The sequence below is a fragment of the Rhodofomes roseus genome (assembly GCF_022264815.1).
Source record: "Rhodofomes roseus strain CIRM-BRFM 1785 chromosome Unknown C8Q71scaffold_35, whole genome shotgun sequence".
Lineage (NCBI taxonomy): Eukaryota > Fungi > Basidiomycota > Agaricomycetes > Polyporales > Fomitopsidaceae > Rhodofomes > Rhodofomes roseus.
In genome coordinates this window covers 23946-50519 of record NW_025952991.1, presented here as the reverse complement: position 1 = coordinate 50519, position 26574 = coordinate 23946, and the positions used below count along the sequence as shown (strand labels likewise).

At 54.9% G+C, this 26574-nt stretch overlaps 10 protein-coding genes across 10 annotated transcripts; 6 read left to right on the top strand and 4 right to left on the bottom strand.

The window, feature by feature from the left end:
* Nucleotides 1-714: 714 nt before the first annotated feature.
* Nucleotides 715-2035, top strand: C8Q71DRAFT_717681 (uncharacterized protein; the record flags this gene model as incomplete). The annotated part of the gene is made up of 3 exons (XM_047921181.1): nucleotides 715-953; nucleotides 1015-1648; nucleotides 1709-2035. 3 exons carry the CDS (start codon nucleotides 715-717, stop codon nucleotides 2033-2035), a joined length of 1200 nt encoding a protein of 399 aa, XP_047773182.1.
* Nucleotides 2036-2129: 94 nt separating this feature from the next.
* C8Q71DRAFT_788599 (uncharacterized protein) lies at nucleotides 2130-3270 on the top strand. The gene is made up of 3 exons (XM_047925226.1): nucleotides 2130-2541; nucleotides 2599-2646; nucleotides 2701-3270. The coding sequence occupies exons 1-3, from the start codon at nucleotides 2234-2236 to the stop codon at nucleotides 3143-3145; spliced, it is 801 nt and encodes a 266-aa protein (XP_047773181.1). The 5' UTR covers nucleotides 2130-2233; the 3' UTR covers nucleotides 3146-3270.
* Nucleotides 3271-3854: 584 nt separating this feature from the next.
* On the top strand, nucleotides 3855-5222 carry C8Q71DRAFT_388897 (uncharacterized protein). Its single transcript, XM_047918248.1, has 4 exons — nucleotides 3855-3876; nucleotides 3925-4631; nucleotides 4700-4907; nucleotides 4958-5222. Exons 2-3 carry the CDS (start codon nucleotides 4084-4086, stop codon nucleotides 4869-4871), a joined length of 720 nt encoding a protein of 239 aa, XP_047773180.1. The 5' UTR covers nucleotides 3855-3876; nucleotides 3925-4083; the 3' UTR covers nucleotides 4872-4907; nucleotides 4958-5222.
* A 2048-nt stretch (nucleotides 5223-7270) lies between these two features.
* Nucleotides 7271-8872, top strand: C8Q71DRAFT_717697 (chaperonin 10-like protein; the record flags this gene model as incomplete). The annotated part of the gene is made up of 5 exons (XM_047921183.1): nucleotides 7271-7407; nucleotides 7826-8040; nucleotides 8100-8283; nucleotides 8338-8624; nucleotides 8682-8872. The coding sequence occupies 5 exons, from the start codon at nucleotides 7271-7273 to the stop codon at nucleotides 8870-8872; spliced, it is 1014 nt and encodes a 337-aa protein (XP_047773179.1).
* A 1012-nt stretch (nucleotides 8873-9884) lies between these two features.
* Nucleotides 9885-10849, top strand: C8Q71DRAFT_799592 (proline iminopeptidase; the record flags this gene model as incomplete). Its single annotated transcript, XM_047925897.1, has 2 exons — nucleotides 9885-10546; nucleotides 10609-10849. The coding sequence occupies 2 exons, from the start codon at nucleotides 9885-9887 to the stop codon at nucleotides 10847-10849; spliced, it is 903 nt and encodes a 300-aa protein (XP_047773178.1).
* Nucleotides 10850-11736: 887 nt separating this feature from the next.
* C8Q71DRAFT_818200 (uncharacterized protein) lies at nucleotides 11737-13248 on the bottom strand. Its single transcript, XM_047926141.1, has 3 exons — nucleotides 12745-13248; nucleotides 12147-12698; nucleotides 11737-12093 (listed from the first exon to the last, which is right to left on the bottom strand). Exons 1-3 carry the CDS (start codon nucleotides 12822-12824, stop codon nucleotides 11979-11981), a joined length of 747 nt encoding a protein of 248 aa, XP_047773177.1. The 5' UTR covers nucleotides 12825-13248; the 3' UTR covers nucleotides 11737-11978.
* Nucleotides 13249-15974: 2726 nt separating this feature from the next.
* C8Q71DRAFT_388729 (transaldolase) lies at nucleotides 15975-17572 on the bottom strand. Its single transcript, XM_047918247.1, has 5 exons — nucleotides 17342-17572; nucleotides 17125-17164; nucleotides 16912-17075; nucleotides 16545-16859; nucleotides 15975-16492 (listed from the first exon to the last, which is right to left on the bottom strand). The coding sequence occupies exons 1-5, from the start codon at nucleotides 17399-17401 to the stop codon at nucleotides 16061-16063; spliced, it is 1011 nt and encodes a 336-aa protein (XP_047773176.1). The 5' UTR covers nucleotides 17402-17572; the 3' UTR covers nucleotides 15975-16060.
* A 1766-nt stretch (nucleotides 17573-19338) lies between these two features.
* Nucleotides 19339-20176, bottom strand: C8Q71DRAFT_388714 (uncharacterized protein). Its single transcript, XM_047918246.1, has 4 exons — nucleotides 20065-20176; nucleotides 19774-20007; nucleotides 19585-19716; nucleotides 19339-19534 (listed from the first exon to the last, which is right to left on the bottom strand). Exons 2-4 carry the CDS (start codon nucleotides 19943-19945, stop codon nucleotides 19386-19388), a joined length of 453 nt encoding a protein of 150 aa, XP_047773175.1. The 5' UTR covers nucleotides 19946-20007; nucleotides 20065-20176; the 3' UTR covers nucleotides 19339-19385.
* A 56-nt stretch (nucleotides 20177-20232) lies between these two features.
* On the bottom strand, nucleotides 20233-22438 carry C8Q71DRAFT_788553 (uncharacterized protein). Its single transcript, XM_047925225.1, has 5 exons — nucleotides 22171-22438; nucleotides 21764-22116; nucleotides 21576-21711; nucleotides 20834-21524; nucleotides 20233-20774 (listed from the first exon to the last, which is right to left on the bottom strand). The coding sequence occupies exons 1-5, from the start codon at nucleotides 22191-22193 to the stop codon at nucleotides 20484-20486; spliced, it is 1494 nt and encodes a 497-aa protein (XP_047773174.1). The 5' UTR covers nucleotides 22194-22438; the 3' UTR covers nucleotides 20233-20483.
* A 1933-nt stretch (nucleotides 22439-24371) lies between these two features.
* On the top strand, nucleotides 24372-26420 carry C8Q71DRAFT_788546 (uncharacterized protein). Its single transcript, XM_047925224.1, has 6 exons — nucleotides 24372-24435; nucleotides 24492-24600; nucleotides 24662-25042; nucleotides 25109-25244; nucleotides 25312-26023; nucleotides 26090-26420. The coding sequence occupies exons 3-6, from the start codon at nucleotides 24676-24678 to the stop codon at nucleotides 26348-26350; spliced, it is 1476 nt and encodes a 491-aa protein (XP_047773173.1). The 5' UTR covers nucleotides 24372-24435; nucleotides 24492-24600; nucleotides 24662-24675; the 3' UTR covers nucleotides 26351-26420.
* The last annotated feature ends 154 nt before the right edge of the window (nucleotides 26421-26574 follow it).

Below are 26574 nucleotides of genomic sequence, written 5' to 3'. Positions count from 1 at the left end.
CGTTTCAACGAATTTGACTGCGGTTCAGGCCTCCCAATCAAGCAAGTGGCGAAACGGCGATCCAGATCGGCGTCGATGCACGGCACACTCCGCCAAGCCCGCCTCTTGCTTTTGTTACTTATGACAGTTAATAACTTATGACTGACTGGAAGTAAGATTGCACAGGTGAGATTCAGAGTCTTCAAAGATTGCTGTGCTAGCTGATTATAAGGCCGCACTTTATTTTTGGCTCGGCGGTGAGCTTCCTCAGGTATAGATGGGATGCTGCTGAGGATCGCGAAACGTACGGGCCCTGCGGGCCCGCCGTGCCAGCGAGATTCTGGTCTGTGTGCTGGGCTCGTTTGCAGGGTTATTTCCTCGAGCGGGATAGGGGCACGCAACAGCGCTGACCAATATTTGGCCCGCTCACCCGACCTCCGTCAGCAGATCACTGGCACTGGATAATATCATGAGCTATGATCAAATCCGCTCCTGTCGCGCGAGGTGTGCACTGCCAAAGGTTCTGGACTAGCTCTGGACGCCGCTGCACTCTCGGGGGTGTGTCCGAGTAGGTGCACTAGAGGCCTCTGAGTCTCAAATGCCTCCTTACCCCTGGAACCCGCAATTGTGACCACTAAGCCCACCGCTACTATGTATCCAGCTTGTTTCCCGACTTCGTACTCTACACTGTCGCTGCGCATTCTACGGCTGACGACTATTTTTCAAACAGACAAGATGGACAAGATTCGCACAACAGTCAACATACGGAGGCTCGACCCAGATGTGCCGTTCTATCAGGACATGGACAAGTATTACGGAGTCAAAGTCTCCTGCCTCTTCAGCTACCATGTCGAGCACGACGCTGAGAAGGGGATGAAGGATCTATCGTACCATTTCACAAAGTTTCAGGGCCAGGCCCTCTACGGTCGTGCTAATGAAGGCGACCCCGATGCAATTCTTGACCTCGCGCTCAGGTACGCAATGAATAGTCTTTCGAATAGCCGATGTCACTCACACGCGTCGTTCACCTCCTAGATACCTCAGCGGATGTGGAGTGCGAAAGCAGAGCTCGGAAGGAGCGCTCTACGTCCTTGACAGCTTCTTCGATCCTTCCTGTGATCATGGTTACGTAGGCCACAACGCGTCCCGCACGATGCTTGCGCAGGCGCACTCCTGTGCCGCCCGCGCATACTTTCTCAAGTATCTCGCACCCGACTCCGAACGCAGTGACATCCTAGCGGACGAGGAACGTTTCGCCCGCCCGGAGACCCAGCCCCTGGGCGCCGACGCGTCGCCCCTCGCGTACTTCCTCCTCGCAGCGCACCACGCCAACGAGAGCGTCAAGTTCGGGCTCGTGTCTCCGGCCGTGCTTTTAGTCGGGTTCAGGGTCTACGACATAGGCGACGCCCTCGGTGCGAACGTCGACCAGACCGCGGAACGTGGGAAACGTTTCCGATCGCTCTTGCGTGCCATCGCGCGTCGCCGCAAGGAGATCCACTCGGAGGAGCGGAAGCGCCAGCGCAAGGTGGACAGAAGCCCCAATGTCTACGTCTGCGCCGCTGAGGGGTGCGGCATTCAGGGAGAGCAAAAGAGCGTGTTGCGAGCTTGCTCTGGACGATGCCCGCCAGACCTCAAACCCTCCTACTGCAGCCCGGGGTGCCAGAAGAAGGTGCGCCTGAACTTCTGATCGTGTATGCCTCATGATAAGCTCATGGGGTCCTTACGACAGGATTGGCCCAGACATAAGGGCATCTGTAAGCCCAACTCGACCGGGAAGACTCTGAAGATGTCGGAAGAAGACAAGGTCAAAGCGCACACGCTCTTCGAGCTCGGGGAGCCGGAGGACGGCGGTGAAGCACAGGACGAAGAGGAGGAGGAGCCCATTGAAGAAATCAGCACGGCTACGAACGAGGATGACGAGGCCTGCGGCCCTGGACGGATCATCGACATTCCTGTCCCTGGAGCTCCTGGTGGCTCGATTCAGGTTACCACGAGCACGATGGATCCCGAGTTCATGAGGTCGGTGAGGGATCATGCGTTGAACATGGGGCGGTGAGCTGGACAATCGTTGTGACCTTCCAATTCATGTATTCTACGACCACTTAACTGTGTACAATATGCCCCAGTATGTGCAGGAACACCCCTGCAGTATTTGGCGGCCCTTGCTGGTGAGTGGCCTCTCTGAGCATTTGCCGAATTCGCCAGGCATCCAATTTACCGCGCGGGTTACCGACAAGCGATCAGAGTCAAAGCGATGAGCCACGCCATTAAGAAAACGAATCAGGACGTGATGCCCATGCCTGATATGGAACATTGGACATCGGGCCACACGTGGCTCTGCGTGGCCACAAACCAGCCGTGTATATATGTGGGCGCGCACGAGCTCTCTTGTATCGGAACAGTCACACACTGGGCCATGGAACGCATCGAACCCGTGGACTTTGTCGTCAACACCGAACTACCTGCCACCGTCGAGCCTCAACTCCAATCGCGATATGCATTGGCACGTAGAGAACTATTTGCGGCCGTCGATGCCCTACCGGCAGATCAGGCGGAACAATAGTGAGTGTTAAATACCTGACGATTATTCTGGCGTGACGCGAATGACTGTGGGGGTAGTGTCCGGGAATCAACACCACGTCCCCGCATGTCCACCGAAGAAGAATGGTTTGTGATGACCTGCAACCTCCGCAGTTGACGGATGCTCATATTTGCACACAGGAGGGGGTGGTGCACAGAATACTTGGACCCCGACGCTGTCCTATCCTCGAGGGCCCCTTCTCAGGCGCCTTCAGAATCCCTCGCTTCGAATCTCAACGCACGGATGTCGGCCCCTAGATTCGATCCCGTCGCAAGAGAACACTCACAACCTAAAATGCCCGAATTCAGGGCTCCTCCCGCCACGCCGAGCCGCAAGCCACGATCGACGACGATGACCCCTCAGTCCTCGCCGTCAAAACGGAAGAGTATGCGTCTTCAGCGCAGGGAAGACGAGAGTACACAAGCGGAAAAGAAGGCTAACCGAGCTGACCGCGCTGCGAAAGCTCAAGCTGCGATGAAGGCAAGGCTCGAGGCTGAGTACGCTATCCGATCTGGGAAAGGGGGTCTGGCTCGGAGTCCCAGCAAGTGTGTTGGAACGTCGAAACCTGCCGCCTTGACAGGCTGATGTGGCATGCACCTTGCTGACGGCGCCGCCGATTGACCGCGGCTGTTTAGCTTTCATAAACGTATGCGATATTATGCCAGCCTATGCCTCCTGTAGCCTTTATGTTAGTCATCTATGAATATATCCTGCGTGGCATTACTCACATCCTTCAAGCGCCACACAGGCGAAGAGTCGGGACTCGGAAGACGCCACAACGCGTCGAGTTAAGCGCTTGCCGGGCTGAAACGCGAACCGGCCACACCTCACGTGATCGCATCATACCGCGTCGGTGGCTCTCTGAAATTGCGTTGTTCGGATTCCAGTTGTTCCCAGTTGTTCCGCCTCCACTCTCCGGACCGTTCAGTCAGTGGCCACCGTTCTCTTGTGTTATCACAGCTTGCGGTCCCTTCAACAAAAGTTCTCGCCTACACTTGCTAAGTTCTGGCCCCTGGGTCCACAAAGCTTGCGCTTGTTACCTGACGCGCCACCCGCGCGATGAAGAGAATCTCGGTCAACGAAGACGACGCGTATTTCGCCTTCCCGTGTAAACGAGCGCGCTGGGACGCGTGTAGCTCAGGCGCTCTCAAAGCTGATTGCAAAGCAGAACCCACGGATGCGTTGCCCATCCCAGGTTGCGCTATGACATCCGAGTCGGTCGGGCGTTCGTGGATAACCTGGAAGCCCCGCGCTCCTTGGTGTACGGCCTCACCACGATGTACTAAGAGTAAGGAGGATAGTTGGGACACGCTGAAGTCAGTCATTGAACTTTCTGCGACCTACTTCCTGCTGAATGCTTACAGCACGTTAGTCCGGAGGTGGCGCCTGCGGGACGACTTCGCCCTGCAAGCTGGAAGTCGGTGGCTCGGGATGTGGAGGAAGACTCGGACGATGACTCTGTAGAAGACGACGATGTCGCTCACCCAAGCGCGAGCTCGTCGGCTCAAGATGCCCTGCAACTCATGAACGAGGTATCGTCTGCCGACTCGGACGTTGAAGGCCGCTTGAAGTCGATGTACGTCGTGGGCCCCGAACCCCCTGTCCCGAGGCTGCATCCAGAGAGGCGAGACTCTCCGTACAAGGAGCCTGCAACCAGCGTCGTCTGCAATCGTCCAACTCTGTCTGTGACTGCGGCCACTCCCACCTCTCCCACATCCGCACCACCTCCCCTACCCCCCTCAGACCCCACACCCACACCCAAACCTCCACATCTTGCATCCCAGTCCGTCGCACCAGCTTCTCCATTCTCAGCATTCAGCCCCGCCCTAAGTGCATCCTGTTCAGAGGGCGTCACCGACCGGACGAACACCCAATCGCCCTCACCCTTCGACGGCGGCGGCGTGCCAACGATGAATCTCCACTTCCACGGCGCGTCCTGGGAGCCGCAGCCGCGCACGCGACGGTGGAAGCTCCGCTCCGGCGAACGCACCGCTGCGCGGGGCTTTATCTGGCTCTGTCCGCTGTGCCACAAGCAAAAGACGATGAGCAGGGATGGGTTGATCAAGCATCTGTGAGTCTCTGTTGTGCGGGCCTGTTGCTGCAGTGCGCTGACGTAGGGTGGGTGGGTTTTGCTTGTAGGACGATGATGCACCCGAGCTCGGTGCGCAGAAAGATTCCGCTCACGAGGGAGTCGATCTCGCGGTTCGACGAGTCGCCGACGGTACCTGATGAGGACTTCATGTACGTCCTGTCGGCGTACTTCACCCTTCCGGACTCTTCTACGACCGGGACGGCCACGACATCGCTTTAGGCAATTCTGAGGCCCGTGGTCGTTATGCTTACAGAGGTGAGTCACTGTGCGTACTCGTCGTACGCAAAGACTCAACTTGTGGGTAGATCAAGGCACATGCTCCCGAAGGCCGAGAATTGCACTGTACAAAAGTCAAATAATTTCCGGCCACGTTGATCAAGTCGGCAGGAATTTGTCCTAAATGTGCTCTCGCCAACGCAAGGGCGATTCCACAGACGACGCGTGGATCTTCCAATCAACCGCCCAGTTGTCCTGTACCTGCGATCTCGACCGGACATCCGGTCGCATCTCATACAGCCCTCGGTAAACGCCCCTTTGACTCGGACGATCCGCAAATCCCACTTCCCACCCGGGACACCGACCGCAGCGTATCTGCTGAACCGTGGGTCATCTGAGGATCATGCATGGGCCTGTGGGAGACGTCTCGGGGCAGCTGATGGGTGGAAGGTGGACAGTGTAGCCGACGGACAGGTAAATTAGTGCTTTTGTGTGGTTCATTCGTACTGAATATGATACTTGTAATGGTAATAGTTCGTGATAGGAATCGTGCTTCGGTTTGTGCTGTGAGCGGAGGCTCGCCACTGGCAGCAGCCAGGCGCTTACATTATTTGTGCTGTGGTGGCTGGCTACTTTCAAGTGGGCTGTGGTGCACTGCAAGCGACGCCGTCAATTTACCGTGCGACATGCTAGCAGATATGCATGCGCAGGTTCAATGAATTGGAGGTATGTTAGACGGGGGGTTCTAGGGTTCTATAGGCTCACCTTGTTTCATTCTACCATGCTACTCTACCGGTTTGTACAACACCGCAGACTGGGACCTTTGCAAGCTGTACTCAGGACCTCGCTTTTTTCTCGAACGCCGACCTGGAAAACCGTTGCCCATCCTCGCAACAAACCCACTCCACACCCCGTTCTCCTCCCACCCGTATCTACATCCCGCGCCGTGTCCTATATTCCTCTTCCGAACCACTCGAACCAAACCTGCCAAACACCCAGCTTACCCGGGGAACGCCGTTCGATCATCGAGGCTTCCGTGACAGCGCGGGCACCGATCTCGAGTGTCGATCACTGCAGGAACGAAACCCGCGCCGGCGTGGGCTCCGGTGGGAGGGCGACTGAATGTAAGGTCGATCGCGACCGTCGATGGGTGCGGAACCTCCGAGTCAATGCGGGGATCATGCGACGTGAGATCGGCACGCATTCCTGGTGCGTCGACGGCGAGGTAAGCTTTGCAGGAAATAGGCGTGAGCGATGTGCCAAGCTCGTGTGAGTTTTCTCTTCCACATTCTTGCCGTTATCTGACGACTCTTTGGAAGCTTTGGCGCACCGTAAACTCATGGCATGTGTCTATTCACATACTACGGATTGCTCCAGCCTGGTTGGTGGCTACATTCTCGTCGCTGGATGAAAAAGCTGAGTCTGCTGAGGAAAGCCTTGAATGGACGCGATCAGCATAGCCTCCATGCTACTCCGGCACGAATGACTCAGTAACAACAAGACCTCCACATTAGGATGTCAGTCCGCGCGGGCCAGGCTAGTCCCAAACCAAAGACCCTCCACACGGCGCCACGTGTGGGATTTGTGTCGAACCTACGGGTCAGACATCCCGCCACTGAGCCTGAGGCCTGAGATCGAACCGGCTTCCGTATGTATCTGCCAAGGTACTACCTACCTCGGTCATCCGAGTCGTTGACCGGGATACCGCGCGCGGTCGAGCAATTTGCAAGATTGCGCCCACACATAATTGTATCGCCTCTGCCGCAGCAGTACGCATACAACACGGCAGCCTCTGTGACTGACGTATAGGACAAGTCATTGTCAGAACGTACTGCCAGACCTACCATTTCGGCATAAATGCGGAGGATCCATGCCCGAGTCTATGCCCGAGCCTGACCAGTGCTGCGTCATCGCAGCGCCACCGTTCTCCCCCACAGTCTTGGTACTTACTGTTTACTTATCATACTCCAGGATGTATGCAAGCCTTTCATTCGCGCTGAAACCGAGTCGGCCCTGGGGCATGACCCTCAGCAGTATGCGAGTGGGTCGTGAAATGGACGTAGGAGCACAGGTCACTAGTATGTGAACTAGTACGTACCGCGTCCACCGCCAATTCAGAGTACTGATTAGGCTTATCTCACGACGCTGGCCCAGGACTTGTTTACGTGTGCTCCAAGTTGGCTCCAAGATTAGAAGTTTGGTGCCAATGAGGGCAATTTTTTGCGTTTTCTGGCCTTCGATCGTCTCTTCGAGGTCGTTCCCTTTCTGGCAGGTCGGCGGACGCTGCGTCATCCGTTTCGTCCCCGGGACGTATAAATACTGCACGACGGCCGCTCTATCCCTCTATCCTCTTCTCTTCCTGAACCACCATCTCAGACACCGCGAATCCATTCCAGAAGTCCATGGCTCACCCGAAGAGTTACAAGGCCTACGGGTTCACCGAGAAGGGCGGACCACTCAAGCCTATCACCTTCGACTGGCACGATCCCGAGCAGGGCGAGGTCATCGTCAAAGTCGTTGCATGCGGTGTATGCGCTAGGTGAGTTCCATTCTAGCGTGCTTGCTCGTTTGTGGTCAATATACCGGTCGATTGCGACCTCACGGGGAAGTGTGCAGTCGGACTATATGCGCTGCTCTTGGCGCGATAGAGGCAAGATAGAGGACGTCAAAAGTGGATTTTGAGTGGCCCATCTGTTGCGGTCCTTCAGAGCTTCGGCCTAGGCCACCGCAGCCAACGTCAATGTTGACAGAAAAGCGCGCATACCTCGGGAATGCAGTTCTCTGCCCGAAGGTGGTTCACCGAACCTTCACTCCAGCCACATGACTCAGACACTTAGGATCCGAACTAGGACGCTTTTCTGCGCTGACAGTTCTGATAGACGTAGACACCTCCGTTCTGCATTTGCAACTTTCAATCCCTTCGCAAGCTACTAACATTGACTCACGCCTGTTGATAGTGACGAAGCCGCGAAGTACGCCGCCTTCCCCGGCATCAAATTTCCCATAGTGCCCGGGCACGAGGTCGTCGGCGACGTCGTCGCCATTCCACCGACTGAGAAGAAGTGGAAGATCGGCCAGCGCGTCGGCAGCGGCTGGCACGGCGGCCACTGCCACACCTGCAGCCGTTGTTCGGTGGGCGACTTCGTCACCTGTGAGCAGCAAGACATCAATGGTGAGCGGAAAACCTCTCGACAGGTGTGCGCCAGAGTTGACGTGTGATGCGGTCCCTAGGTATCACGCGCCACGGTGCGTACGCAGAGTACGTTACGCTCCGCACGGAGGCGGTCGTCGCGCTCCCTGAGGGTATCGACCCCGCTGAGGTCGCTCCGTTGATGTGCGCCGGCGTGACCACCTTCAACTCGCTGCGCAACATGTCCGGCAAGCCTCCACAATACGTCGCCATCCAGGGCATCGGGTACGTCTGCCTCTTGACCATCCACAATCCAAGTCTGACGCGTGAGTGCATCAGCGGCCTCGGCCACCTGGGCATCCAGTTCGCGAAGGCGATGGGCTTCCGCGTCGTCGCGCTCTCCTCGTCGCCCGCGAAGGCGGAGCTCGCGCGCGAGCTCGGCGCGGAGGTCTACATCGACGGCTCGAAGGTGAACCAGGCGGAGGCGCTCCAGCAGCTCGGCGGCGCTGCCGTCATCATGTGCACGGCGCCGAACTCGGAGACCATCCGCGGGCTCCTTCCCGGTCTCGCAGTCAACGGCGAGCTGCTCATTCTCGCGATCGCGGACGAGGCCAGCATCCCGCTCAGTGTGTAGTCTATATATCTCCCGTGCGTGCCTGACTGACCGACGCGCGGTTCCCCAGGTGCGCTGATCCAGAAGCGCACGTCGATTCGTGGGTGGCCGTCCGGCACCGCGGCGGACAGCGAGGACTGCGTCAAGTTTGCGCAGGCGAACGGCATCCGGACGATGGTGACGAAGTTCCCGCTCGATAAGGCGCAGGAGGCGTACGACCACCGGAGCTCGGCGCGCTTCCGTGCGGTCATCGTGCCGTGATAAGTTGGAAGCTGTGAGCTGTGTGGAAGTGTGAAGGTCAGGCAAAGTGCAGATGGTAGTGTTGTACAGTACTTGCGTATGTAGGTCCGTCTGGAATGCTGGAATGCCTTGACGAAGCGAAATGAGCAAGTACCTCGCGCGTGCCATGAGGGATGTACCACAAGGCTGCCCGCTGCTAATCAGTGCCGCTGTCCTGACTCCTCTCGCATATGGCCTTGTTGAGACTGTATGGGTCGTTGTGAACGTGAAAAAGTGAGATGAGAGTGCCTCCGTTTCTATGAAAACAAAAATTGATGGTCGAGGGGAGCGTAGGAGGAGATGCTGGTCCTTTCTGGGATCCAGTTATGAAATTGAATTTCCAACAATGCGCGTCGGACGACGCGCCAGACACTGTCCACGTGACCGTGATCTGATCTGGCGCCACACGCGTCCCGACTCCGGACTCGGAGTCCGCATCCTACATTCTATGTACTTGAACTGCGGCAGGGGCCGTGCTGTCTGTCAATGCTGATGTCTCTATCGGTCTCTTGTTCACCGACCAACGCGTCGATTAGCTATGGTATGTAATATGCTGTTTCATCCTCAACAAATTGAGAAATTCCTTCACTATTATCGCTGACTTCAATTCTAAGACATCCCGTGTCGGAGTCGGCGGATCAGACGGTGGATGACCTCTAGAAGATTTCTATTCCCGCTAGTATTATGTATGCGGTAGCACAAAAGATATGCGGAGATGAAGCCCGTGTTGTTTTCTTCCACATAACAACGACGCGGTCGGCCGGGCAAACCACACATTGGAACGTTGACCGGCAGTTCAATTCTCAACCGATCAGCGGCGCAGTGCTTCCATCTGTGTATGCGACTACTTTATACAGGGCAGCACAAGCTCGAGTGCGCGAGCTGTGAAGAGGGACGTGCCTTTATCTACGTTCTCTCAAGGTATTTGCTTGAGGTCTACGCGTATGCTCAGCTCTAAGCTGACGATATCCACAGGGAGCCCTGATCGCCGAACATGGAGAATTGCGTTCCTGACCGCGAAGGATTTGCGTCCTTCGTTATTGACGGAGAAGTCCATCAAACGTGGTACAGGATCGTCGGAGACGTACCGACTCGTTCCCGCCCCCCACTTATCATTTTGCACGGCGGCCCGGGACTCTCTCATGACTACCTCCTCCCTCTCTGCGACCTCGCCACTTATGGGTCGATCCCCGTGATCTTCTACGACCAACTCGGGAATGGCCGTTCGACCTGTCTTCCAGATAAGCCTCAGTCGTTCTGGAACATGGGACTATTCATGGACGAGCTCGACAACCTCATCGCGCACCTGGGGATCGGCGAGGCCTTCGATATCCTTGGCCAGTCGTACGGCGGCATGCTGGGTGCCCAATACGTCGTCGAACGGCAGCCACCAGGCTTGCGGCATCTCATTCTGAGCAACTCCTTCGCGTCCATGGATCTATGGAACCAATCGCTCGCCCAGTTGGCCCAGGCCTTCCCACCGGAAGTGCAGGAAGGGCTTCGGCTGGGCATCAGCGATCCGCCGAAGTACGAATTCGGGCTCATGAAGTTCTACGAGGTCCATGGGTGCACCGTCCAGCCGTTTCCGGCCGAGTTCTCGCGGACCTTCGAATACGTCTTCGGAGACAATCGTGATCTCACTGTCGCTGCCGCAATGTATGTCTAATCAGTACATGTCCGTCACGGAGCCTTGCACCGAATATTGATCATAAGACCAGGTTTCCCTACCTGCAGGGCTGGTCAATATTTGATCGACTGCATCTCATCAAGGTACCCACCTTCGTTGTGAATGGGCGGGCTGACTTCGCGCAAGAGTTCGCGGCAAGACCGTTTTTCGAGCGCATTCCCAAGGCGAAGTGGCTGACGTTCGAACAGTCGAGCCATATGCCGTTCTGGGAGGAGCGGGACAGCTACATGCGAGAAATCAGGAGCTTTCTGGAGTTGACGGATTCGACGTGAATTCACCGTCGTAGAGGTGAAGTTGTAAATTATACATTTTACACCCATGGAGACTGTGACATGCTGGCGTTTTTTGACATATACCAATGCTGATGAAGTATATGGAGGACGCATGCACCCGCGTGTTATGAAGCCTGTGCATGACTTGGCCCGAGGGCAGTCGCGAAGTCACCAGCAGTATAAATGTACCTTGCAAGACGAGTAGCCGGTGAGTTACTATGTTCCCGTGAAGGCTGTTATGTGGATAGCTGATGTACCCGGAAGACATCCCCCTGTCATTTGAAAAGTGCACATCGTGGGACCCTTCTGTCACCGAAGATTTAGATTCAGTCGAGCGAGGAAGTTTGCACCGCATTTCTCACACGATGCAGCGAGGCCTGTTTTGAAGTGTATGTGAACAAAGCGCCCCGCCGTGAATTTGATCGGTGAGCATGGTCGCGATGGTCGTTATGAGTCAATGACCGCATCAATCTGTGACGCAGAGCTGATTTTATCAACTACCGTCACGGTAGACGTTATCTGTACCGCCTGCCCGGGCCTCCGGAAGAAGGCATACCAAGATGCTAAGGGCGAGTCCATCCGGAGGTAATAAGGACTTTGGAGTCCATGTGTTACCGTCCCTCGCACGATCCGACTGGGAGAGTTGTGGAAATGTGAGAAAATGGTGGTTCACTCCGCGAAGTGAGTGGCCCAGGATTGACACGTCGACCGGCTAGCTGGCACTAACGTATCTGAAAAGCTATTCAACCGCAGACCATCTCTACCAGTGGCCTGACACTGAGCGGATCATGGCGAAGAGAAGACTTATTAGTCCGTTCGTAGCCCGGGCGCTCAGCGCCCGGCGCATCTGCGCAGTCGGAGCGAAAGACGAACTGCCGCATCCTCGTCGCAAAGCTTGTCCGCTGAAGTGACAATGCAAATAAGTGTGTCTGACATTCTATTACGGTGCCCCGCGTGTGGCATCTATCTAAGGCTTTATGGTAATAACGGTGAGCCGCGAACGAGCTGTGGTGTCTAGATAATTTAGCGGTCGCTAATCTATGCCAGCGTATACAATGAGAGGTGATGATGTGCTCCTAGCGCTACAAGTTTGGAAATGCCGCCAGCGGCGCGATGTGTCATGTCTCCGTCACAACACGTCCATGTAATCCTTGCATTTGTTCCACAAACGCACCCATCTGTCGTTGTTCCACTGTCTGACTCGGGCCCAGCCATCGTGAGGGGATACACGCTCAATCCAAATTCTGCATTCGCCGCAGGTTAGTAGAGACCCTTCCCAAAATGACGAGCGACTCACAGCACGGAGCACAAGGCAAAGTCCGCGTAGCTGACGTCGTTTCCCATCACTACGACGCCGTTTCCGTCGGCGCCGTTGTTCTTGTCGAGAATGCTAGCAAGAAAATCGAACTGCTCCTTCACCGCTCTCCACGCCTGCTCCCGCTGCGCGCCGGTCAGCTGTACACCAGCTCCAGCGCCGCGAAAATGGGCTTGACTGCGCTCGGGCAGCACTTGATGGGTCAAGGGGACGAGGATGGGAAGGAGTGGCTTCGCGAAGACCTCCTGAATGTAGTGGACGAAGAGCGATTGGACCGCGCGCGATCCATCTGGGAAGATTGGCCGAGCTGGATAGGTGACCTCGAGGTATTCGGCGATGATATTAGCGTTGGACAGTACGGTGGGATGGGATCTGGAGCGGAGGGAGTCGACTATTACAGGGAGTGAGTAAATTGGTCTCCCGTCGCTTCTGTAGGCGGTCGGTGGTGCGTTGATAGAACGTAGTGTAGCTTCGACGTCGGAGAATTCTATCCACACCGTCCGGTAATGGAGACGTTTAAAGTTGAGGATGAAGCTGCAACATGTTTAGGTGGTGACACAGTGAGTGGCAACATACTAACCGGACACGCCAGATATTCGGAGCCCACGGTTGTGGGATTGAAGCGGGAACGTCATACAAGGTAATGAGTGGCTGGGACATCGTTGGCGAGAGCGGTCGGCGTGCTCTCTACTAATTACACGATTAGGTAGATGGGTAATGGGGTGATACAGAAGATCCCGTACTGTCGGGGCGGAATATATAGTCGAGGCCAGGGCTGCCACATCGCAGCCGAATTTGGGATGGTGATGAGATCTGTTACGTCGACCTGACCAAACGCAGGATCGCCGAACGGCGTTGCCAACGCACTCAGTAGTCACCGGTGATTCGAGGTGCAGCAGAGTGCCGGAGCGCGACTATCTGGGCGCGCTGGAGTCATACACAACGGAGCCTCGGACTGCTTTTCACTCGCGACACAAAACTGGAATGTCATCACCATCATAGGGCGACCTTGAGGACGGCTCGACGTCATACCACCGCATGAATTCACCATTTTAGAAATTGGCAACAATTTACGCGGGACAGCCTCAACCCAGAGAGTAATGGCGCTCCGTGCGAGCCCTCGGTGAGGGGTAGGCACAACGAGAACACTAGGATAGCTTTCCTTTTCGGGACAATCTATCATAGCCACAGTGGTGATGGCCGAGATCCGTGTACCAAGATTGTGGCTGAGATCTTGTTGGCGTTGGCCATCGTCTAGATCTCTCGCTCTTCCGGCTGATCCCGCTCGAACCCAGTATATCACTTCTGCCATGACATTCATACCCTCAGTCAGATGTGACGCTGAAATAGCCAAGTACCACAGAAAGGCGAAAATATTGTACGTCTTATACACTTTGCGCGTATCTGGTCTCAGGTTCTGCTTAGTACACCTCATGCTGTGCGTCGATGGCGATGACGAACAGCTTCGCTTGGCCCTTTTGAGTGTTACCCCATTTCTCTGTCTCGTGCACACTGCTAATGAATTTTCCCATTCCAAGCCAGGAGCTTAGTGCGCTGTAGGACGATTGACTCGACCGCCCGACGAGCGAAGAGTCCGAATCGCTGCCTCTCGGCACAGTTTCCGTTTGGTCAGACGACAGTCGGCTTATGGTAGGCCCACAACTGTTCTGCAATCACATATCGAAGACGGGCACTTGCAAGGCAAATCGTCTAGAGCCTCAATAAATCAATGACCGACTTCAGTTGAGTTTGACAGTCCAACAAACCTCCCATGCAGACCATGTCGACGTATGCCGTCCCATTCTAATGATACATTTGAATTGCAGCCGGAAACATGCGCTCAGATAGTTCCTCAACGTTCCAGGTCTTTTCTTTCTTTAATTTCGCCGAGGATGCATCCTCGTTGCGATGGCTACACCACCGCTACATTGACTTTGTGCGCATCATCACCCGATTCACCGCTCGACTGTGCAGCATAATTCCCTTCATCCAGCTGGGTGGTCCAGCGTCTTTTGCGTACGGTCCCGGCGTCGCCAGCAACAGGATGCCGTGGGCGCTGATCGTGATCGCGCCCAGTGTCACTCGAATTGGCGTAGCTTTGCGCGGGCATACCCATTGTGGCTCGCTGCGGCTCACGACTGCCGTAGGATTCTCATCCTCGAGGCGTGTCGTACGAGACCGCTGGATCACGGTCGTCGTATATGGAACCCGCATCCCCGGGGGTTTACTCCTGCACCTATCTAACCCCCGCATTGCGCTGCAAGCCGGCTCCGGCGGTTTGGCGCAGCTGTGCAAGGAATGAGCTGTACCCTGGGGCTACGCTGCCCAGCGTAAGTCATCTTTGCCATATTCGGAGGCTAGACCGTTATTGAATATTGTTAAGGACCATATCAGAGCTCCCGCGCCGCGGTTAGGAAGTTCGGGCTTCTCGAGGCGTAGCCGGCGGTCACCCAGGTCCTTGATGCTAGATTCGCGCTCCTAGATCTCGGTGAGATCATACTGTGATCGGTGGGGATTTGCCGATACCTCCGTTCCGTTGCAGGACCATATGCAGCGGCTGGAAGCACCTTGTCTCGTCACAATCCCACCTTCGGGCGCTGTTGATGCTAGTACTTCCTGGCTCTCATACATATGTGCGTTCGAAGCTTGTTGATCAATTTTCGCCTGAGCGTTCTCGGTGCTATCCAATGCTTGGCAGCATTTGGGAATGGACCCTGAGTACACGTCGCCGGAATTGCGCAGTCTCTTGTCTGGACGGATCCCTAACACTCCGAGCTGAGACCGAATGAAGTCCCCGTTTGCGTATCAGGGACAATAGAACGGGGGGATGATCGCCCGCTCGTCTTCATGGAGTTAGATCCATGGTTCCCGCACGTAAGGTAAGCCTTGCCTCAAAATCTCATCTCATTCAAAACGCCTCGGTAACTCATGCTTTGCATTTAACGAGGTACCATTCACGCCGATGCGGTCAGAACACATCGCCGACAGCGAAGCCTTGCGCAGGTCGTATCACTGCCCTAGCGTCATTCTAATGCTACAATGTGCGCTGCTGCTACTGTTTGAGGTTCGCGCGCACCGTACAAGTTCCCTACGCTGATGCATTGCAGTTCATTCGACAATCATGAACACCATATGCTCCTCTGACACATCACCCTTTTTCTTGTCGCCGGTGGCAGTGGTATCGCTACGCTCAGTATACCTCAACTTTATCCTGCCGCTTGTCGGACAGAATGACGAAGGCGTGTCAATGCCTGCTTGTCATATTTTTGTCATACGATTGACGTCTATTTCAGCTACGCCTACGTGATGTGTACCGTGCATTGGACGTTCAAGATGAATCCAGTATAGGCACGCCTACATGCCGTTGTCGATGCGAACTGCGACCCGAGTCTCACCAAACACCTCCTTCCATTCTTTTGGCCGGTTGCCAGTTCCAACTGGCTCAGGCGAAGTGTTCAACCGTTCACAGAAGCCCCCAAAGTGAGTCCCCCACCGTTATCCCGTTTCCCATCTGCCACCAGCTCTAGCCGGCAAGCATGAAATCATTCTGCGCTGTGTCTTATGCAAGCAATCATCCTTATGCCATGTATCCGGAACCTACCCACCTGGCTGCAGTGATATTGCACGGGAAGCCAATATCCGTCGTAGCTCGGTCTTACTCAATTATTGAATTTGCAGTTATCATACTCGGGTTGTGCATCGGACACATTGGAGCCAATGTATAAGGAAGACGACAATGTGACAGTGCATGACGCGGACGAGTCACCTTCGTGCTGGCTTCAGATGTCTACACGCACGCAATGACGACAAAGATCTATGCTTCCGACTCTATTTTATACATCGTTACATGCTTCTGCTGCCTCTGCTTCGCACCCCGTATGCATTCCCCAACACACTCAAGCTGTGAGCTTCTCGCGGAGGATATTCTTGAGCGTCTGGCCGTCCTTGGCGAACCCCCTGATACCCTCGTGGAGCTTGTCGAAGGCCATCTGGTCCTCGAGGAGCGTCCAGCGGAACTCGGCCTCGTTGTCGACGAAGGTGACCTTCTCGATGGGCTGGCCCTGCGCGGCGGCGTGGGAGTCGAGCTTCTTGGGCACGGGCGTGGTCTCGTTCTTCAGCTCCTCGAGGAGCTTGGGCGCGATGGTGAGGAAGTCGACGCCCGCGAGCGCCTTAATTTCGCCTGTGTTGCGGAAGGATGCGCCCATGACGATCGTCTTGTAGTGGTGCTGCTTGTAGTAGTTGAAGATCTTCTTCACGGACTGGACACCTGGGTCGTTATCGCCCGCGTAGTCCTTACCCGGCTGGTTCTTGTTGTACCAGTCAAGAATCTGCGAGACAGTCAGTATGTCGGTTTACGACGATAGGACGGGGCCCACGTACACGGCCGACGAAGGGCGAGATGAGCGTGACGCCCGCCTCAGCGCAGGCCACTGCCTGGCCGAAGCCGAAGAGAAGGGTGAGGTTGCAGTGGATGCCGTCGTCACGCTCGAGCTCGCGCGCGGCCTGGATACCCTCCCAAGTCGAGGCAATCTTGATCAGGATACGCTCGCGCTTGATGCCGACCGACTCGTAGAGTGCGATGAGCTCCTTAGCCTTCTTCTTCGTGCCCTCCTTGTCGAATGACAGGCGGGCGTCGACCTCGGTCGAGACACGGCCGGGAATGATCTTGAGGATCTCCTTGCCGAACTCAACGAGCTGGGGGATGGGGTATTAGGGTGCTAGCGAGAAGAGCGGCGATTGTACTTACCAGGCGGTCCATCGCCGCGTTCGTCTGATTCTCGAGGTCACCACCCTTCTCCTTGCCGAACTTCACGGCAGCGTCGACGAGATGGGCGTAACCCGGCTTGCCCGCCGCTGCGAGAATGAGCGAGGGGTTGGTCGTGGCATCCTGGGGCTTGTACACGTCGATTGCTGCACATCGATGTCAGATCGTCGCATCGGCTGGGGGCACCGTACTCACACTCGAAGTCGCCCGAGTCGGAGACGACGACGGTGCCAGTCTGCTTGAGGTGATCGAGTGAGGTGGTCATGGTAGATGGTGGTGGAAAGAGATGAGAGCAGGGCCCCGACGACGACGCGCCCGATTATATATGCAGCCCGCTGCCCCGAGACGGTGTGATCTCATTCTTGCTCGGCTCGGCTCGGCCCGGCGCTACTGTGTACCCTGGCTAACTTACCTCCGCCATGACCACCCTTCTCCAAACCTCTCTCCTCCCGCCGCACCACGGTATGCACATCGTTGCTCCAGAACCTAACAGAAACCGGAATGAATATGTATGCCCTTACGTGCGTATCGCTTCGCCGAACAACTCATGCATTTCTCTATCAAATTGTAGCAGCTTGCCACTGCGGTTATGTCGAGGCCTGTCATGCTGCCTAATACCTGAGCGATGTTCACAAAGCCGCACGTGCGGACTGCTCGCATTGGGAAACAAGTTCTCTGCAAGACCCGAGCGTGGCCGCCTGCGAGTCCGGACGCTGGGCCCTTCCGGGGTTACCTCCGCGTCTGGAGAGCCCCTGAGCTGGAACGGCGTCGCTTCCAAGTGTGCGAGGCGCGCAGCGCGGGGGGCCAGCGAGTCTATCCATGTACAACCTTCTCACAGCTTCTCACACGCCGGGATAGCGCCTGAGTAGCGTCGTCCTTGCGGGTGTCTCGCCAACGTGCGTGCGATAGCTACGGAAGATGCGGCCCTGCCCAACACGCTCATTCACATGTCGGTGTCCCCCCGTCGCACGATGGGCCAGTTGCAATGATTGCCTGCAGTGGGTCGTCGCCGTATTCGTACGGTCTTGCAAGGCTGTCTGTCCGTCATGCCCGATACTTCGGATAGGCTATGGCGCTAGGCCCGTTGTATACGATACCTAGCCTGAGCCTGACGTGGATTCATGAGTAAAACTGGGCTCTGAATCGGACAGTATGCGTCTCACCTCTGGTCGTGGTTATGACGACTGTATGATTGCGGAAGTGTGTCAGGAATGCAGAGTGAGGGTCGCCTGGCCATTCGAGTGCCTTGGACTTGGGTCTTCTGAAGAGAAACAAGGTATGACAAGCCTGAGTGTTCACCGGCGAATGCAGTGTGACGCTGGCATCAGCCACTGCCATCGCCGCACCAGCGGAACTGTCATTTGACTAGTATTACTTAGAACATACGTTCATCCTTTAGCAGCCATTCCCATCCTCTACATACATCTTCGTCCTGTCTGAAAAACATCTTGTGCAATGGCCAGGGTTCGCCGCGGTCGGAGACTACTGCCTCCCCATCTTGATAGCTGATGTTGTACAATCGATATCTGTAGCCCAGTACCTTCAACGACTGTGCACCATCAATGATGTCTTGAACTTCAAGTCGCGCGGATCGACGACTCCTCAAGAAAAAATTAGTGTGCAGGTACTCCAGTTGGCGACAACGCTGCCACTTCAAAAGCGAGGAATCAGCAGAAGAATATGGCTTAAAGAATTAGAACACAACGTACCAGTGGTCGGAAGGCTCCTGCAGAATTTCCCCCGAAGGCTTTCAATGAAAGGGCGGCGAGCGTGTTTGGTGCATTCTTTGAGAGGACATCAACCGCATCCCGGAGACTCATAGTCCTAAGCATTCCAATACCAAGAATCTCAAGGTCCTTGAGACCTGCAGGACCCTCCATGAGCTGAAACCAGCCCTCATTTGCACATCTCAAGGCAATGCGAAGGCGTTGCAACCTTGGCTGATTCTGCAGGACACAGAGCAGAAGGTGCAGCTGCGCCAAGCTCAAGTCCTCCGAGGGGAAGAACAGGGCGAGCGAGGTTAATCGAGGACGACGGTCGGATTGCGCTTGAACTAGCGCATGTAGCACTTGGTCCGTGTGCGCGCGTAGACCTTGGAGCGCAGCACGAGCGATTGTAAGTGGGGCAGTTGGCCAAGCAACGGTGCCGAAGAATCATGCGATCGGAGACGGAAGATCTCGAGATGCGTAAGAGTCGGTGGGATGATTGAAAGTGGGACACCATTTGGCAGGCCGACATATTTGAGATGGAGCTCTCGAAGATCTTGCAGTCGAGCCACATCCATGGTATCGATCTCTTCAAGGAGGGAAGCTGGACTTATGGGTAGCTGCATCCCGCAGAACGTGACCGATTGCAAGCTTTGAATGCGGCTCAAAGGAAGTGTCGCTAATGACATGACAGGCCTGCAGATTCAAGATGATTATTTAAAATGACTGAAACATCGTTCTGGACTACGCTTACGGTAGGGCGATTGAGTGGAGCAATGGACATGCTTTCGCAAGTCTAATGATGATCTCCGGCGAAGGAACAGGGCAGATCCCGTACCATGCGATGGATCGCAGGTTGGAAAGCACATCTATAGCCGGCAATAAAGGCCCTGGTTCGGCTGAGCGTTCGTTAGATGGGGAAACCTGATTGAATGTTCGCAATACTCACACATGACATAGCCGCAATTCTCAAAAAACTCACAGTCAAGGTGATGCTCGAAAGCACGCGCCTCAAGCCTTCTCACCACTCCAGCAAATTGTGAGTCGTGAGCGATATGGTGTAGAATCTCCGCAGATAAATCTTGCCGAGAACTCGATAAGGCAGTCCATTGCGTTTCAGAGGTGTCAGGTTATTCACATTCCTCGGGGCAATGTGCCTCCCATGCGCCGAGATGGATGGTGACACTCGCGAATACCAGAGGCGAGGTCGTGCATTCGCCGCGATACGAAGAGGCATACCCGCCTGCTATTTCTGGGTAGCAGGTGTATGATCTGGGAGGTAAGTTCTGGCGGTAGAGGGATGCATTCATTCGGAGTTCCGTCCATCTGCCCGGACGTCGACATCACTTCGAGTGACTGCGGCACAGGCACGCTGTTGTCCAGTGTTACTGTCAAGTGAATGGGACAGTGAGGCAGTTCATGATCTCACCTAGTAATCGTCGTGATGTCCAAACTTCGGACCGCCGAAACGAGGCAGGTGTTGAAGAACGTTGAACGTTGAGGTCAGCTGTAGTATAGTAGACGGTGGACGTAGGTTTAACACAAATTTAAACCCCGCAAGGTATAACAAGCGCCGACGCTCCATTATCATAGTGACTCACGGTAACAAGCAGTAAATGCATTAATCGATGCCACAGTAGTACATAAACTCGACTCAAAACTCATTGTCATCGCAGGTCCGCAGTGACTCGATCGTACGCTCTGTAAGTTATTTGGAATACGGTTGCACGGCCAGTGCGCTCGGTGAGTCACTCGTCCCCTTAAAGGTGTTCGAACTTCATCGCAACAGCATTCTTACAAGTTACAACCTGCGATCCTCTCGTTCCAGAGCACGTCTCAGCTCCTCGATCACGGCTGGCCTTCCTCCTCGACCTCACTCCTGATCCGCAGACCACGCATGAGCCACTCGGCGCTCTCGCAGCCAGGGCCGAAGTCGCTCGGGCACCGGAACGCGACCCTGCGCGCGGACCACGCGGGCGAGAGGCGGACCTGGCCGTCTTGTAGGTCGACGTCGTGAAACTTGCCGTTGTACCCAACGACCTGCAGGCGCTTCGCGCCGCGCAGCAGCCGTTCCGCGGGCTCGTCTGCGGATCCCCAGGTGCGCACATAGAGGAAGCGCAGGTCTGGGCAATGCGCCCACTGCGATGGAGAGCATATCCGGTCAGTCAAGGTTGGATCATTAATGCTGGAGAACTGACCAGGTCGACGAGCGCATCCACACTCTTGAGGCCACCGTATGTGGCGATGCTCAAAGCGAGCATATCAGGGGGAAGGTGCTGCAGAAGCATGCGAACAAAGTCCTGGTCGAGATCCTCCGCGAGCACGTCCCAATGCAGCGTATCGAGGCTCCGCAGGCTAGCTATGGCGCCTAGGAAAGATAAGTGGGTGCCTTCGCGGAACTTGAATGTCGAGCGGAACCGTCGCAGGCACTTCCGGCCCTGAAGGAAGTCCGCCAGTATCTGCGCGTGTTCACTCTCGAGTGCGCCCTCCTGGCGCGACAGCAGGCAGAGCGAGTGAAGGTTCAAGAGGTTGGACTTCAGGAAGCCAAGGGCGTCAAACAGGACGTCGTGCTGGCGTTTAGTACAGAATATCGAGAGCGACTCCAGCCGGGGAACCTTGCGGAGGAGAGGTCCCAGCTTATCGAGTGTCTGGATTGACAGTAACTCGAGATGCGTCAGCATCGGGAGCTGATCGAAGGGGATGTGGGAAGGCGACGTATAGGGCATCTGCAGTTCCCTCAGTCGCTCGCAATGGACCTTGAGGTCGCGGTGTTCGTCAGGAAGCCGTGAGCGCTGACCGCGGGTGGTGTCGTAGAACCATTTCCACGTGTAGCTTATGGACCACAGCGTCTGCAGTTTCTCCAGCGGGAGTTTAGGCAGCGTGCGAAGTCTATGCAAGATTCAGCGCAGGGTCTGAGTAATCATGGTTGTCGCAACCTACGGTGCGGAAAAGTGGCGCAGCAATGTACATGTTGATGCGAGGGCCTCGATGACTTCGGGCGTCGGACTTGGCGCCACACCATGCCAAGCGAAAGAGCGTAGGTTGTGCAAACAATGGATCGCTTCAATCAGACATCCTTGATAGCTTTATCAGCGACCATCATCAAGTTCCAGCACTAACACGCTCACCTCGTTCGAACGCGCCTCTGGCGCCATCACGCTTGTACGCGTGAACATCGACGGCCCGTACGATAGCAGCGAAAGACGGGTCATGAGATATCCGATGAAGGATCGCGGACGACATGGACGATCTCTTGTCCTCCAGAACGTCGTATTCGCGTTTATCTGCCTGGTACACCTCCTCTTTCGCCTGTGCGGACTCCCATGCACCGAAGAAGATTGTGATATTGCGGAAGACGACGCGGAGGGCAAGCCCGTGGAAATACTTTGAGACAGACAAGCATGTACGCGCCGTATCTTGAGGAATCCAAGTGAACACCTCTTGCCAAAGTTCCGGGGGTAGTGAAGACATTCCAAGGGCCCTGATAGTAGTAGTACTGAAACGGTGCGACCTTTGCCTCAAGCAAGCAACTCACCTCAGTCTAAGGTTCTGTATCATTTGGTCTAGTGGTCAGCGCGACGATGAGAGCTCCAAGACACTTATCAACTAGTTCGCTCAGTTCGATGTTCAAGTTGAGAGACTTTCACTACAGTGCCAGTGGTAGCCAGTGGCACAAAGCCACCGTCACATCAGCAAAACCGGGGGAAACTGCTATGGTCGTCGATAACTTATCAGGTTATAGCAGACTTAGTACCGCTTGTAATGACTTTATAAGTGGTCTTATAAGCTCTTGTACGATCACGCAGAAATGGGGTATCCTATATGGGCGCCCCAGGCTTACGTCATCGTTGTGAAGCTCTTGTCAGGCTGCGACTTCCGTTGTATCCCCTTGTACCATGACCATCCGCTTGCGTCTGTGCTTACAACACGCCACAGAAGCCTCGGGAATCTTATGTTGACCTACGTCAGTCTACAGTTCTCACATCTGTGTATCATATTAAGAATGTAGGGTCAGTTTGTAAGGTCGATTCCGGCCACAGTCGCATAGAACGGGCGCGACTGAGTGTCCAATACGGTGGACACTTCTCCATATGCACGAAGTCCCTACTCGTACCCTTGTCATTGTCACGGTGTCCGACACAACCCGCCGTGCTCGACGCACCCTCACGTCACGTTCTAAACGCGGTGTCCTCGATGCGGCGGTGCCCACGCCTCGCACAATTGCGATGTCGATCTATCCTGCCATTTTCTTCACGCATGCTCCGGACATACCAAGTCGGACAGTCCCAACGCCCGCCACGTGCTTAGCTGCACTGGCACTCGATCGTCCCGCTCTCGGAGAGGATACCACCGTTGCCTCGACCGGGAGCGCTGATCCCTGCTCGGCGAGTCTTACGAATTCTCCGGTAAGCACCCACATATTGGATATGACACATCTGATGCGCCCGCAGCATCAGTCGCGCGGACGTCCCGTCGCGATGTCGCCACCCCAACCGCGCAGCACAGCTAGCCGCATAGCAGGACCCCAGAACTGCCTTACCTCCGCGCATAAGAAAGGGAGACGTGGGCGGAAATGTCTCATGCCCTTTGAGAGACTTCGGTGAGGACGACTTGGATGAGTTGTGTTGCCTTGCCGTAATCCCTGCATGCTATGTGCAGGGTATTGCGGCGAGACTACACAACTCAGTACATGTTCTGTACTCCTCTTCTACGGTCTTGCCTGCTTGGTATGTACCTCAACTGACTGGATCTCATGTGTCGTATTAACTAATGTTTTGCTTAGATCTCGTCTGTGCGTAGTACGTACTGAACTCGGGTTTGCAGACCATACTGACATGTCCGGCTGAATGGGAGCTATCCAGTACTAGGGTCATGTACCAGTTGTACCGTCATACGTAGAATGTGCAATTATTGATTGTTTATCAATGAACCTCTCGAGACAGCTGTGATTAATAATTGAGCATGAGGGCAAAACAATTGAGAAATGAATTTTATTGTGCTCGTCTGCACCGTCCCCGCCCTGGCATTGCAAAGCGATATAAAACTGTATAAGGACAGACAGCCTGGCACTTCTTACATCGCTTGGAGACATTGGCCAGACGGTAGGTGCGCGGTAATCTATTGCAACCTCGACCGTCAGAATGCTGTATCTTAGATTGCTGATGCCATCTTACAAGCCCTTGTATGCCCTTGTAACATTTTCTCGCTTTTGGCGATGCACTGCGGCCACAGTTCGATTACCGATCGATGTGGCTGGTCTGCTTACGTAAGCTAAGTAATTCAGCCGACAGTCTAACTTTTCAAGTCAATAGTCTATAGCTTGTCTATAGCTAACCCTTGTTCCAATCCTACCTTCCCTCATTAAAGTCATATTTTGCTGAGTGCTACGGGATCTTTTCCTGTATCAATGTGAATTGTGGCTTTCGGGTACATTATAGGCGTACTAACTTATGTAGTACTGTGGGGTGTCCAAATTTGAGCCGGAACTTCTCGGTAAGCGCCGTCGGGTAACGGTCACACCTGGCGGTGGGCGACGTCTTCATTGCGCAGAGGGGCGATTGGGCGCAATGACTCGAAGCTTATATTACTTGACTCGCAGCAGCATGAATGACAACGCACATTGCTGCACAGTGTCTATGTACTCAGGCTGTGATGCGACCGATGGGCCCGGCGCCTGTCCAATTTAGGCAAGTGTGACCGTGGCGCTTGCACTGTTGCAGTATCGTCCATTCAGGATCTCAACTCGCCGAGCTACCTTGATCTTGAATTCTCATACAGTCTCGAAGTACGCTAAGGACTAGTGAGACGGCTCGTTGCAACATGATAAAGAATCAATCACTAACAAGGCTCTCATAGCAGCTCTTATACCATTAAGTGTTGAAGTTCGCCGTGACGTGTCACTCGGCGCCGCGACTCGTCGACACCGCGCGCGCCCTCAGGCCTCAGGCTCTTGCCAATACTTCAGGTGGGCCTTTGCATATCTCTGTCTGTCACCGTTGTTCACTATCGGAGGCATAATCCTTCAGTTGAAAAACCAACAATGGCGGAACGCAACCTTCTTCCACCGCTTGAGATCCTGGCACAAATCATACTCTTTGCCCCCCGAGAAGCGAGGCGCACTTGTCTACTCGTCTCTCGACTTTTCCATGATCTTGCCATTCCTATGGTATTTTCAAGAGTGACCATACATCTTGGAGCTTGGGAGCGATGGTGTTACGGTGTCTCTCACCCGGCAGTCGGAGCGAATTTCTCGAAATCGTTCCGGACACTTGCCGACGAACGCGGTGCAATAACCGCTGATATTCTGCACCGCATCATGGTGGATCGCGGGTTTGCAAAAGCAGTGAGAAGGCTGGAGATACTGGCATTCAACTACTTCGATGGTCAAGACTCCGCTTTCCAGCTACGTGAGTAATATCTGTGTAGTACGGACTAGGGTCTCTCTTAACCAAATTTTGTCTGATATGCTCCAGGCTGTCTATCACTCGCGTTAAAGAACATGTACAATCTGCGTTCGCTGGTTTGGTACGGGGGACGTCCGCTCCCTTCTCCGGATATTGTCAACACCCTTGCCGAGGCATGCCTCTCGCTCCACGAGATTGCTCTCCCGTGAGTGCTAGTCAATGGCCACCTTCATGTCCGTATTTAAATTTAATACGTTTTTTTGCCTTCACAGATGTCCAGCATTGGAGAGGCTCTCCCTGCGCAACGTCAAGAGTCTGGACTCGATAGTTCCTAGCGGGACGCACATGAATCTCGCGGGATACCGTCACGATGATATCGTGGAACGTTCCACGATAGACGTGCCCGGAGATTCGTTGCGAGAAATCTGCATCCCAGGTTCTTGGGCAGATGTCATATCTTCCAACGTATTGCCCGCCCTCACATGCGTCGAGCTGTTGTTTCTACCATCACGGTGCTTGGAAACTCTGGGATCATTCCTTGCACAACTATCGCAACTGCGGTCACTCACGATGGACGTCGGCAAAGGCGATGTTCACTCAGTCTTGCTTCTACTTGCCTCGTCACGCATCCATCATCCACGATTAACCTCGCTCTGCCTGCTACACCCCAATGACGAAGATTATGAATTCACGCCAGAGGACCTCCAAGTACTACCGGACATCCTCTCGAACAGATGTGAACTGCGACGACTGCGTCTGTTATACACCTTTTCCTGGTCCCATCGGGACCAGTTCCTAGGCGTTCTGCATACACTGAAGAATGTTGAAGTGCTGGAGCTCGTGCTGAAACACTATCGAATCACACGCGACTTGCGAGTCACACGCGACGTGATAACTTCGTTCGCTGCGTGCTTGCCGAGCGATCTTGCTGCCCTGGCACTCACATTCAATGCTGACATTGAACCGGGGTCGTTTGAACCAATCGTACGTACGCTGCGTCCTCATTCGTCATACGTCGCCTTGCCTATCGCTCACGCGCCTTTGTACCAGTGGTCGTCCTGTCCACAATTGGAGTATTTCCACGTACGGTCATTCGCCGGCCTAGAGTCTGTCGAGGATTTAGTTACTGGGTCCCGAAATCTGAAGGTCATAGGTCGCAACGATCGACTACACGGCGTCGAATACCTGGGAGGGAACCCTGTGGTCTCTGATCACTGGCCGGAAAGTACGGTCATGTTCAGGAGGGCTGAGCTATACGAGTGTCCCGGCTGGGAGTGGCTAACACGGCACACATCCATGTCCCGAAGCTAGCGTTCCCTGTGACATTGCACCCACGTTGCGCTGTATTACTGTTCACAATATTATGCATGACTAGTACTGATTGCGAAAGTAGCATTGAGAATGACGGCAACGTCATATTGTGGCCTCTATCCAGGGTGGTATCCAGACGACCCTCCGTTCTTTCATCTCGACATCGGTCCGAGGGACGTGCTAGCTCAAGCCAGGTTCATCACGGTTGAATATTGTACATGGAA

Bases quoted from the DNA above. Each gene is read 5' to 3' on its own strand.
- C8Q71DRAFT_788599 (XM_047925226.1), top strand. From the start codon at position 2,234: ATGAGCCACGCCATTAAGAAAACGAATCAGGACGTGATGCCCATGCCT. The intron at 2,542-2,598 runs GTGAGTGTTAAA...CTGTGGGGGTAG, and splicing joins GCAGATCAGGCGGAACAATA to TGTCCGGGAATCAACACCAC. The intron at 2,647-2,700 runs GTTTGTGATGAC...ATTTGCACACAG, and splicing joins ATGTCCACCGAAGAAGAATG to GAGGGGGTGGTGCACAGAAT.
- C8Q71DRAFT_388897 (XM_047918248.1), top strand. From the start codon at position 4,084: ATGAACGAGGTATCGTCTGCCGACTCGGACGTTGAAGGCCGCTTGAAG. The intron at 4,632-4,699 runs GTGAGTCTCTGT...TTTTGCTTGTAG, and splicing joins GATGGGTTGATCAAGCATCT to GACGATGATGCACCCGAGCT.
- C8Q71DRAFT_818200 (XM_047926141.1), bottom strand. From the start codon at position 12,824: ATGTCCCAGCCACTCATTACCTTGTATGACGTTCCCGCTTCAATCCCA. The intron at 12,699-12,744 runs GTTAGTATGTTG...AACATGTTGCAG, and splicing joins CCGAATATCTGGCGTGTCCG to CTTCATCCTCAACTTTAAAC. The intron at 12,094-12,146 runs GTGAGTCGCTCG...CGGCGAATGCAG, and splicing joins TTTGCCTTGTGCTCCGTGCT to AATTTGGATTGAGCGTGTAT.
- C8Q71DRAFT_388729 (XM_047918247.1), bottom strand. From the start codon at position 17,401: ATGTGCATACCGTGGTGCGGCGGGAGGAGAGAGGTTTGGAGAAGGGTG. The intron at 17,076-17,124 runs GTGAGTACGGTG...ATCGATGTGCAG, and splicing joins CGACTCGGGCGACTTCGAGT to CAATCGACGTGTACAAGCCC. The intron at 16,493-16,544 runs GTACGTGGGCCC...ACTGTCTCGCAG, and splicing joins TCTCGCCCTTCGTCGGCCGT to ATTCTTGACTGGTACAACAA.
- C8Q71DRAFT_388714 (XM_047918246.1), bottom strand. From the start codon at position 19,945: ATGAATGCATCCCTCTACCGCCAGAACTTACCTCCCAGATCATACACC. The intron at 19,717-19,773 runs GTGAATAACCTG...GTTCTCGGCAAG, and splicing joins GGCACATTGCCCCGAGGAAT to ATTTATCTGCGGAGATTCTA. The intron at 19,535-19,584 runs GTGAGTATTGCG...ACGAACGCTCAG, and splicing joins GAATTGCGGCTATGTCATGT to CCGAACCAGGGCCTTTATTG.
- C8Q71DRAFT_788553 (XM_047925225.1), bottom strand. From the start codon at position 22,193: ATGATACAGAACCTTAGACTGAG. The intron at 21,712-21,763 runs GTGAGCGTGTTA...AAAGCTATCAAG, and splicing joins CAGAGGCGCGTTCGAACGAG to GATGTCTGATTGAAGCGATC. The intron at 20,775-20,833 runs GTCAGTTCTCCA...TCTCCATCGCAG, and splicing joins TGGATGCGCTCGTCGACCTG to TGGGCGCATTGCCCAGACCT.
- C8Q71DRAFT_788546 (XM_047925224.1), top strand. From the start codon at position 24,676: ATGGCGGAACGCAACCTTCTTCCACCGCTTGAGATCCTGGCACAAATC. The intron at 25,043-25,108 runs GTGAGTAATATC...GATATGCTCCAG, and splicing joins AGACTCCGCTTTCCAGCTAC to GCTGTCTATCACTCGCGTTA. The intron at 26,024-26,089 runs GTACGTACGCTG...CCTTTGTACCAG, and splicing joins CGGGGTCGTTTGAACCAATC to TGGTCGTCCTGTCCACAATT.